The 11,737-nt window shown below is 47.3% G+C and overlaps 1 protein-coding gene across 1 annotated transcript; it reads right to left on the reverse strand.

The window, feature by feature from the left end:
• Positions 1 to 6,190: 6,190 nt before the first annotated feature.
• LOC129150342 (parafibromin-like) lies at positions 6,191 to 7,786 on the reverse strand. Its single transcript, XM_054721372.1, has one exon. It carries the CDS (start codon positions 7,784 to 7,786, stop codon positions 6,191 to 6,193), a length of 1,596 nt encoding a protein of 531 aa, XP_054577347.1.
• Between the last annotated feature and the right edge of the window lie 3,951 nt (positions 7,787 to 11,737).

An 11,737-nucleotide genomic window follows, 5' to 3' on the forward strand; every position in this document is an offset into this window, starting at 1 on the left:
CTTCTATTCCCTTTTGGTTTCTTTGTCCCCCAAATATTTGGGGAGGTGCTTTGTTTGTTTGGGGACTTCTGGACCATTCATGGGTTTTGCAAAAAGCCCTGTGAGTTGGGATGGGGGTCTTGAGACCATATCTAAGGGCCTGGCCTGGCGCCAGCGCTGATAACCCCCTCCAGAGGTTCATGGTCTATGGCCTCTGTAAAATGTGAGCATTTAGGTAACAGGTCTTACAAGACCAGATTGTGGAGAAAGGGACAGTGACTTAATTATAGGTTATCAAGAATGTATATTAGATTACTGGCACAGATTCAGATTGCTAGGCCTCCCACCCCCAAACATCAAGGTTACATTGGAATTAGCCTTTTAGGCTTCTCATTTTGACCTCCATCTTTGGGATTTCAGCATGTTTTACTGAATTCTTTATAATGAACAGATGCCAGTTCTTATTTCAGTGTGATTTTTTCTTAAAAAGAAATATAGGAAGAAAACATAGCAGTGACCTAGTCATTCAACAAATATTTATTGAACAACTCAATGCCAGCTTGCCATGTTTACTCCTAACTAGGTTTTTGGTTACTACACCTTGTAAATCTTTTTCCCTAGGTTTCCCTGCAATTATGGTATGATGCCTCTAGGTGGCAGTAGACATGGCAGTATTGGGGGAGGTGCTTTGTTTGTTTGTTTTCACCCAGGTCTCAGATGAGACTTTGGATTCCAGGAGTGTAAGTTCTCATTGGCAACTTTTGTTTTGTTTTGTTAATTATGACTATTGTGTATATGTTTTAAATCCCACAAGAAATTATTTAAAACAGTCCATATTTATTTAGTTTTATCTACCTTTTACTTTGGCACTCTTTATTCTTACTCTATTTACTCCCTTCATCAGAGATAGTTTTCCCTCTGCCTGATGAACTTTTAATGTTTCTCTTGAGTGTGGGTGAGCTGGTGAGAAATCCTGATACCTCTTCATGTTCCCTTCTGAAGGGTCTTCTTGCCTAGTGCTTCTTGCTCCATTTAACACAATGGTGTCTTTTCTGCTGGCTACTTTTCAATTTTCTCTTTAACTTCATTTTTCACCAGTTTGGCAGGGAGCGCTCAGGGATTCTCAGAGCTCCTTGAGTCTGTGGCTTGATGCCTTTTGGAAATACTCAGCCATTATTTCTTCAAGTATCACTTCTGCTTTATCCTCTCCTTTCCTCCTAAGACCGGAATCTCACAAGTGTTACACTTTTACACCGTGTCTCCCATTTCTCTAATGTTCTTTCTCTGTATTTTCCATCCCATGTCCTTTCCATGCTTCAGTCTGTGTATTCCCGACAAAGCTAAATTCTAGCTCAGGAATCCTCTTTTCTGCTCGCACAGGTGCCCTCTTATTTCTGAGCAGAGCGCCTGGCAGGATGTCCCTGCAGCATGTGGAGGAAAGAGCAGAGGGCTCTGATCCTAGGGGCTGGGTACCAGTCCTGGCCACCGCGACCCAGCTTGTGCCCTGAAGGGACCTCTGGAAGCGGCTGTTTCTTCCTCTATAAAACTGTCTCGATGCCCATCTCCTGGGGGGTGGGATGTGCAGATGAGGGCTTCAGCGTGAAGACGGGGAGACACTGCTATGCAAACGGAAACTGTCAGTGCCCATGTTGATGAGGGTGGTGGAGTCAGAAGTTGTCCTTCATTCTGAACCACAAACAGCAACACACACACACACACACACACACACACACACATTCAGACCACACATGCGTAGGTGCACACGCCCACATACACAGAGAGGCCTGAGCACATTTCTTGAGCCAGAGCCCCTTGCACTTCCCCAGGACGCCACCCACACCAACCTCAGCCATAAGATAGTTCGCACTGGAAGACGTGGTGCTGATGTGACAACTACCCGGGCTTCTCCGGGCTATTTTCTTGGGGCCAAACGACTTGTCATCACATGATGACAGAGTTGTGAACCCTGCACCCCAACCCTGGGGGCTGGGGAGACCTTGATAGAGTTTGACCAGGGAGCGAGGGAGCTGGAAATCCCAGCACCTTCCAGCCAAGTTGCCTCACTGGATTTGGAGAAAGTCACGCCAGCTCAGAGTCTGCAGCCCAGGGCTAGCAGGGGCTCTCCTTTCAAATCTCTCTGTTCTCTCTCTCTGTCTCTCTCTCTCTCTCTCTCTCAGTTCTCTCTCTCTCTCTCTCTCTCTCAGTTTCTTTCCATCCCTGTCTGTCTCTGAAATGAAGTTCAGGGCGCCAGGATCTGATTCAGACATGTCATCTCCATGAAAGAGACTGGAAGACTAGAGCTCGGTTTCTGACCCCTCTCACCAGGGAGGAAAGGAGAGGGCCAACTCTTCTGATTCCGACCTGTGTCCACCTCGAAGCGCTCAGCCTCTGGGAAAGAAGGCTGCACAGGTGTATTCTGGGTTAGCACTGGGTTGCTGTTAACTGACCAACAGCAAGAGCAGCAGAAATTCAAGAAACCATGGCATGTGAAGCTGAATTCCAATATGCTCAAACCCTATTTCAAGATTAGTCTGGTCATAAGAGGAATTTTATACTGGAAAGTTTAGAGCAAGGACAGAAGCAGAGATGGACTCAGAGACATGCTCTATATGCCCAGTGGGGAAAAGGCTTGTCCAGAGCCGGCAGAGGCAACAAAATGTGGAGGATGCAATAAAGAAAATGAAAAACCTGGCCCGCTGTCTTGATGATAAAGATGTGGATCAGATGCTGAGAGAACAAGAAAGAGAAGGGGACCCCATGGCCAACTTCATCAAGAGGAATAATGCCAAGGAGAACAACAATAAGAAAGTGAGACGTCACTACAGTGGCCCAGCACCTCCTCCCAACAGATTCACCATCTGTCCTGGATATCACAGGGATGGAGGTACAGACCCAGGGGATCTGAGCAGAAGCGCTTTGCCAGGCTTGCCAGCAGGAGGGCGATGGAGAGACTGGCCCACAAGTGGAGTGTTGAGGGTGTGTAACTTCTCTGAGGCTATGGGAGTGGCTGAGGGTCGTGGTAGTGGACATAGGGCAGCCAGCTGTCCCGCTGTAACAGTTGTCTATGCTAATAATCAGGCCCACACACACGAGCAATTGTTGAAGACTAGTTTTGACCACTAGCATTTGAGAAGAATATCTGAGACCTGACGTTTGGACTGAGGCACCTGTAACGTCTCAGGTGTGCCAACACCAGTGATCGCTGCTGACTTACAGAAGAAACACTGATTTCCCAGCGTCCCAGGGTTTGTTCTTGGTTAGGTTTTAACAAACATTTATGTTTTTAAAAGTTCAGTCTGACTGATTTCTCCTTGGCATGCTTGTGGGAAGTAGCCTGGCACTATACTCAGTGCTGGGTATTTGAAGTGTGTAGCCTGTAGGGTCAAGTGAGGATATACCCAGTTCCACCTCCCAGTCAGAAGAATCGTGTCCCCCTGGCCAGAGTCCACGAGGAGCAGGGCAGCACAGGCCCGAGTGTTTCCCTGGCCCTTGATGGCTAACAAGCATTACCAGGCTCTCTGTCCTTGGTCTGACCGCAGGCCTTTCCCAGCTCGGCTCTCTCTTCTCCCCTGTCCCTCTCCTCTCTCCTCTCCTTTCTCCCCTCTGCTAGGTAAGCCCCTAGCCTATCCAAGTCTAATGTGGAAACTCACCCATCTGGCGGCCATCAGGACTTCCCCAGATATAAGTAATGAAGGCTATGTCTTTCCCTCTCGTCCCCCCATATGTTTTTTTTTTTCTATCTAGATCTAGCAAAGAACAGCATCGCACTCCCTGGGTGGAGCTGCTACAGTACATAGCCATTCTAGAGGGTGACTGATTTCTCCAGGCAACTTTTGAGAGTCTAGAATCACAGCTCTCAAACACTGCCACTTGAATATTTAGTTAACGAAACTCCTGTTGCTCTTTTCCTGCCAATATCCTGGCAAGTTTGTCTCCTCTCACCCTCCACCAGCAAAAGAGGTTCACTTACTGTGACCACAGCCCAGATGTCCTTCTTTGCCAGATAATCACCTCCACACAGTCATCTGTTCACCTTAAAACATTTATGTGGGTGATAAGAAAAATGAGTCAGATTTCCATGGAGGTCTATAGACTTGTTACAAGTCTTACAACACCTCGCGTCATGAGAATCAATCAGCCCTTCTGAAATGGTTTTGCCAGCTGGTCGCCCTCACTCTGCTGGAGAAAGAATCACTGGATTGGAAGCGCCCTGGGCCACAGGCTGTGGAAAGTTGAGTCTGTGCAGAGTGGGGAGGCAGGGTCAGTGAGGGGAAGTCAGCCTCTCCTGAGAGCTTTCTGACACTAGGTAGCAAGACTTTGGAGGCTTTGTCCTTTAGCTTATGCTCATTTGTGTTAATTGTAGATTCCTAAACGCCCATTTCTCTGGCAGGTCAGAGAAACATCCCCCACAAGATTACAGACTGTGCACTGCTTGACTCATGATGTTCTAGTTAAGCTTCTGCACTTGTCTGGAGTCCCAGCTGAAGGTGAATTCACTTAAGGCCCTCCCACTGCAGGAGTAGCTGGGGCGCTGCACCACCTTGCTGGAGGCAAAGGTCTTGTTAGTGACTTCAGCTGAGCCACAACTGCAGTGTACCAAGTTCAGGTGCTTGATTATAAAACAGAAGACAATTGAGGTGCCTGAGCTTTTAAGATCTGAGACAGAGGATAAAGGAGGGGCCCAATGCCAGGCAAGTTGAAGAACATGTGCTCAAACTCTGCTTAACATCGGTGGAAGCAGCCCCGTGTGGGGCTGCTATCAGGTGGGCATGCCTAGCACCAGATGCTTGTTTCCATGTTTGCTCAACGACTTGTTCATCTGTGGCCTCCGCCTAGATGTTGAGGCTTGTGCTGGCCTTAGAACAGCCCAAATCTACCTGGATTCAGCCATTTTACCACCCCACATGATTTCTAGATGTTATTTCACATCCAAATGTGCAGTTTCAGTTCCTGTTTCCCCAGAACATTAAATGAAAGAACAACCACTTTTATAACTAGAGGCCCGGTGCCTGAACTTCATGCACAGGGGGGAGGGGGGGGCGGTATCCCTCAGCCCAGCCTGCACCCTCTCTAATCTGGGACACCTTGAGGGATGGTCAACTGCCCATTTAGGCCCGATCCCACCAGGGATGCCCAACTGCCAGTGGGATCAGGCCTAAACAGGCAGTCAGACATCCCTCTCACAATCCAGGTCTGCTGGCTCCCAACCCCTCGCCAACCTGCCTGCCTGATTGCCTCTAACTGCCTCTGCCTGCCAGCCTGATCACCCCCTAATGACTCCCCTGCCAGCCTGGTCGACAGCTAACTGCTCCCCTGCTGGCCTGATTGCCCCTAACTGCCCTCCCTGCAGGCCTGGTCCCCCCCAAGTGCCTTCCCCTGCTGGCCTGTTGGCCCCTAATTGCCCTCCCCTACAGGCCTGGTTCCCCGAGCAGCCCTCCCCTGCAGGCCCTCTTGTGGCAGCCATCTTGTGTACACATGGGGGTGGCCATCTTTGACCACAGGGGGGCAGCCATCTTGTGTGTTGGAGTGACAGCCAATTTACATATTACCCTTTTATTAGATAGGATATACTTTTATTAATTTCAGTGAGGAAGGGAGAGGGAGAGAGAGATAGGAACATCAATGATGAGAGAAACTCATTGATCGGCTCCCTTCTGCATGTCCCCATTGGGGATTGGGACATGTGCCCTTGACTGGAATCGGACCGGGACTCTCTACCCACAGGCCGCTGCTCTATCTGCTGAGCCCAACCAGCTAGGGCACAATCACTTTTGATGTGTGACCACTGAAGTCTCTGCTTGGCTTGCTTAGTGGTGAACTAATGATTGAACAGAGACTTCTTAAATGCTTTCACCAACATAAGAAATGTCCAAAGCTGTAGAGGATTTTTATCAGTTTATTTGAGCCCAAAACACAATCTCAAATGCTTCAGCAAATAAGTTTTGTAGTTTCTTTATTTCTTTTCTAAAGAAACACATTTTAAGTAATGCTAGTTTAACCAATGGAGAAAAAACTTCTATCAAAATATACAATTTCCATTATAGACTACAAGGCTAATATTATGACAGGCATTATATGATCCCTTTGAAGCACAAAAGCATCGGGTGAGATCTTGTGCTTGATCCCTGACCTTCTTCACACTCAGTCAGTCTTTAGATGAAGGTATATCCAGGCTTCTTAATCCAGATTTCCAGACGGGAAACCACGTAGTTCAGAATCTCAGGTGGGATTTATGCCTTACCATGTACCTATCCAGCGCTTCCCAGAAGCTTAAGAAAAGCCGTCTGTCCGAGTGGCGTTTGTAATAGCTGAGCTCTAACACCGTTACGTCCCACTTCTGCACGTTGGGGTCTAGAGGAACTTGATCATATTTGAGATGGAAGGCTTTAATTTTGGCAAAGAGGTCAACTGGAGATCCACCAGGCAAAAGGCCCGGCCACCCTTTGAACTGCCAGGCAGGACCGTGCACGAAGACGGCCACGACCCGGTCCCAGTCCTGAGGCGTGAGCTTCAGGGGCTGGTCTACGACCCTGTAGGGCACCGTGAGGCTGAGCGCGGTGCCCCTCGGCTGCATCTGGTCTTTTCTCCTCTGTATCAGAGTTTCATTTTCTCGTCGGCAGCCCTGTTTCTTCTTCTCCTCTGATGGGACGAAGGTCAGGTCCTGCAGAAGGTCCTTCGCGTTCAGCATGGTTATTAAGGAGGTGGCGGCGGCAGGGATTATGATGATGGGGGTCAGAGAGCCTTTCTTCTGACGAGGGGGCGGTCTTGCTTGAGAAACGGGTCTCGGTACTGGCTGTGCCGCGGGGGTCTGAGTCTCACGGGCCGCCGCACCCTCCCTCACCGACTCCAGCGTCATCCCGTGGTAGGTGCCCATCGTGTCAATTGTGAAGCCTTCCGTGTCTTTCCCTTTGAATCGTTCCTGGACATACCTGTTGTAGGCCGCTGGGGTCGGCTGCTTGGTAGGCAATGTGGGAGCCACAGGTGCTGCCTTTGGGGCCGGTGGCTGTTCGGGCGCTCGCCCTGCCTCTCTGGCTTCCACAGACTCAAGAATTGCAAAAATGTCCTCGGCGAAGGTCTTCCCCGTGCTCTGTAGGATGGTTGTCCGTGTCCTCCCGCCTCGCTCTCTGCTGACAATGTCCCGGGTCACATCCACCTCCGCGTCCACAAAGCTCCTCCCTTTGAGAGCGGCTAAGGGACCACCCAGGTCCGTCTTGATGGTGGATCTTTTCTTCGCCATGATTTTGGCTTTGATGGCAGCAATTTTTTCCACGGACATGGTTTCCGACAACGGCCTGATCTGTGCAGGCCGTACGATGCCTTCTCTGTGACCCTGCAAGCGGGCAGCCCACCGCTCCTTGTCGAGGCGCACACGCTCTCCGTCCTCCGTGCGGGGCTTCTTGGCTGCTGCTGACGCGGGGTCCGCAGCGCGCTTCCCCGGAGTGGACCGCTGCAGCCCGAGCTCTGCAGGGGCGCCCCGGTCGATACTCGCCGACCTGGATGCTTCGCCACTGAGATACGCAAGCAGGTCTTTCCGGTCGGGTCTTCTCACCACAGGGATGTTCTCCGTGGCCGCGAGGCGGACATACATGGGATGGGACAGGTGCACGTTGTTCAGGAGAAATAGGACGCACTCCAGCGTGTAGTGCTCCCTGGGCCGGCCTTCCGTTCCGGTCCCCCACACCACGTAGTTGGTCTTCACGTCCTTGGGCCAGGAGAACTCGCGGCCAAAGAGGACTTTGTCCTCCTTCACCAAGATCTCCTTCTTCTGGATGTTGTACTGTCGCAGGACACTGAGCACGTCTGCCATCTTCCGACACCGCCGCCACCGGTGCCACCAGGCCCCCGTGCACCAAGGCGCTGCCTCCCTGCCTCACTGGGCCGCTGCCTCCCTGCCTCCCTGGGACGCTGTTGCTGCTGCTGCTGCTGCTGCTGCTGCCTCCACTGTCGCCTCAGCCTCTGCTTCTGCCACTGCCGAGGCTGCTTATGCCAGGCCCCCACTCTGCAGTTCCTTTTATAGGTCTCAAATTAACGAGGGGATGTAAAGAAGATTACATGAAGGCGGGAGAAATCCAGACACGATTGGATTATAAGATTACCTGCTTTCTTAAGAGTGGTTGCTTCCCAGGAAGTCCGAAAAAAAGAGGATTACTCTGGCGTTTCAAAGGTGCGTTAACCTAGGTGCACATGAGTAATAAGCAGGGCTTGCTTAAGGCAAAGATAAATATTTTCCTACAGATATAGGCCTGGGACGTGACTGCCCACCAAGACCTGCCCAGTTGGGACTTTGTGACTAGATCACCCTGTGAGGTTCCTTTTCAAAGAACCCCCTTTTACACCCACTCTGTGAACCAATACAGCTCCGACCTCTGCTAGGGACGGTGTGTGCTTTGAGACATGCCTTCATTGCTCTGGCAGGCCGGTTACCACTTTACCGGAGCTTTTGCTCCTGTTTATACAGAGCCTCAAGGTCCGCTAGAGACAAGAAATTCTCAACCAACTTGGTCTTTGCTGAGCATGCACACAACTCTGGGAGTGTGTGTAGCCGTCTAGGTTTCCAGGAATATGCTGGAGCTGTTCCAAACCCCTTATGGACATGTCATTTCCCAGCTTTTCCTTCCAAGGTTTTTGGTCAGCTTGTTGTTCACACCAACGGTTTACACTTCAGACCATGTCATATTAAATGATTGTTGCTGGTTGTTCTTTTCTCTTGCTGCCTTTAAGGTTCTCTCTTTGTCTTTAATTTTTGCATTTTAATTATGATGTGTCTGGGCTTGGGACTGTTTGGGATCTTCTTTTTTGGAGTTCTCCATGCCTCCTGAACTTGTGTGACTTTTTTTTTTTTTTTTTTTAAACCAGGTTAGGGAAGTTTTCTGCCATTATTTCTTCCAACACCTTCTCTATGCCTTTCTCCCTTTCTGCCTGTTCTGGAACATCTGCTATTCTAATATTGTTATGTTTCACCTTGTTCCACAGCTTCCTTAAGCTGTCCTCCTGTTTTTAAAGTTTTTTTCTTTTTGATTCTCTGAGTGAGTGATATTTTCAACCCTGTCTTCTAATTCACTGATTCTATCCTCAGCTTCTGCTAATCTGCTATGTATTCCTTCCCATGAATGTACTTTAGTTGTGTTATGTCTTTCTTTATCTCAGACTTCTTTTTTCATAGTTATTATATGAAACTAACCTATAATTTCTTGCTGTTGAGCATTTTTACCATCATTACTCTGAACTCTGTTTCAGATAAATTTCTTTTCTCTGCTTCTTTATCTCTTCTTTTAAAAAATTCTGTAGTTCTTTCATTTGGAGGTTGTTTTTTTTGTCTCCTCATTTTGGCTATCTGTTTGGGGTTGACTATGTTTTAGGTAGATCCTCTCTACCTCTCAATCTGTAGTGCAGGACAGTGTTAAAGGTTGCTTCTGACTAATTGGATCAGGCAAAGATTCAAAGCCTCCAGAGACCACTTCTGTCTACAGACTAATAGGATTCTGACTTGAATTGCCTCCCAGGCAATTGTCCTCAGGTGTGGTGAGGGTTTTTCTTCAATAGGGTGGGGAAGTTGCTTCTGCCTGGAGGCTAATTGTCATTTTTAATATCTTAAATATGCTCAGGGCAGGGTGTTTTCCAATAGGGTGTGTCAACCTTCTTCCCCCCAGGCAAGGCAAATGTGTATGTGGGAAAGATGACCTCTGCTGGATGAGGGAAACTTGGGGTGTCTGCCTTCTGAGCTCTAGATCCTAAGTCCCCAGTCCTGTTCTACTCTCAGATCTCTAGTCCACTTCACCCTCCCTCTGCTGGAGCACAAGGTGGGCTGTTCCACAGAGAATTTTGTGTGTTGAGCTGCTAATCCCTGGCAGACAGCACACCCTTGCTTTTCACAACTAGATATTATGTGGGTAACCTCCTCAGTTCTGGTGCTCTCTGCTAGGGGGCCCAGCTTGGGGATTAGATCCCAGAGTTCTCAGTGGTAACCCCCCACAGCTGAGATATCTCTCCGGGACTTTAGTTGCCATTTGTGGGCACCCGGCCAGTCCTTTATCCCCTCTGCCCCTCCTATCAGTCTCTATGTGGTCTCCACCTTTGGTCCTCGGGTATCAGAGGTCTCTCCTGTGAGTTTTCCGTTGATTATTCAGGAAGTTTTTTAGTATTTTAGTTGTAATTCTAGTTTGTTCCTGGGAGCATGTCTTTGAAGCATCCACTTACTCTGCCACCATTTTTAATCCTCTTTTTGCTGGTTGTTCTTGACAAATGCTTAGTGGCAAGGCAGTTTGAGAAGAGTAAGCTCTGAGTCAGGTCGGATAAAGACAATGTCTCTGATTAAAAATTTTTAGGCAATTGCCAGACAGGACAAATTAAGACTACTCCCTGAAAATCACGAGTTACGGAAGCACTCATCTCCTTTTGCCCCTTCAGTAAAGGCTATTTTTCATGGTACAATTATTGTGAGGCTATTGGTTTTCAAAGCTGTCATGGATCTGTGGGAGAGGGACTTGGGAATAGGACAAGAGAAAGCAACACAAATGTTGCTCTTACCAAGATTCCATTCTCCTTGAATAAACTCTTCTCAAATTGTTGTAAGCCTCTGGCTAATTACAGAGTTCAAAAATTGATTTTGATAATTTTTTGCTAGTATTCTTACTTGTGTGGAGATGTGGATTTTCATAGGTCCTTATTCTGCCAATCTGGACACTTCCTTAGAAGTTAAAAAAGACATAAAAAAATGGAGATATATACAATGTTCATTAATTGAAAAACTTGATGTTATTAAGCTTTGAATTCTTCTCAAATAATCTATAGATTCCCATGCAATCCTTCTCACAACCCCATCGGGCTTTTCTTTTTCTTTCTTTTTTTTTTGGTAGATATTAAAAAGCTTATTCTAAAATTTATATGGAAATACAGAGTACCTAAAATATCCAAAGCAAGCTTGAAAAAGGACAAATTTGGAAGAGTTAATGGAGTTTAAAACTTAGTAGAAATTTCCTCTGATCAACATAGTGTAGTGTCGGCATAAGGATCAACAAGTTGGTCAATAAAAATGGGGAAAGGGCCGAAACTGGTTTGGCTCAGTAGATAGAGCGTTGGTCTTCGGACTGAAAGGTGCCAGGTTTGATTCTGGTCAAGGGCATGTACCTTGGTTGCCGGCACATCCCCAGTAGGGGGTGTGCAAGAGGCAGCTGGTCGATGTTTCTCTCTCATCGATGTTTCTAGCTCTCTGTCCCTCTCCTTTCCCCTCTGTAAAAAATCAATAAAATAAAAAATAAAAAAATGAGGAAAGGTTCCAGAAATAGACCCACACTAAGTTGTAATTTGATTTTTGATGAAGGCACCACAGTAAAAAGGATAATCTTTTCAACAAATGGCTCTGGCACTATCACACATCCATTTAGAACAAAATAAAACTCAAATCCAGTCTCACACAATTTTGAAAACTTAATTTCAGATGATTACACACCCAATCCTGAAAACTAAAACTAGAACTTCTAGAAGAAAAATTAGCCTACTATATTTGCCCTTTAACTTTTGTAGGTATAAGCACTTGGAGATAAAAGGTTTAAGAGACAGAACTACAGAATTTAATACATTTTTAAAAAAGTGAATAAACAAGACTACATCAAAATTAAAAACATTCCTAAATAAATAAATAAATAAATACAACAAGTTTTGCCACGCGCCCCCCCCCCAAAAAAAAATTCTCATTAAAGGTAGCCTTAAGAAAATAAGTGTGACACAAACTAGGAGAAATTATTTGGAAATCATGTCT

The sequence above is a fragment of the Eptesicus fuscus genome, chromosome 9 (assembly GCF_027574615.1).
Source record: "Eptesicus fuscus isolate TK198812 chromosome 9, DD_ASM_mEF_20220401, whole genome shotgun sequence".
Classification (NCBI taxonomy): domain Eukaryota; kingdom Metazoa; phylum Chordata; class Mammalia; order Chiroptera; family Vespertilionidae; genus Eptesicus; species Eptesicus fuscus.

Coding starts and splice junctions, on each gene's coding strand:
- LOC129150342 (XM_054721372.1), bottom strand. CDS start 7,786: ATGGCAGACGTGCTCAGTGTCCTGCGACAGTACAACATCCAGAAGAAG.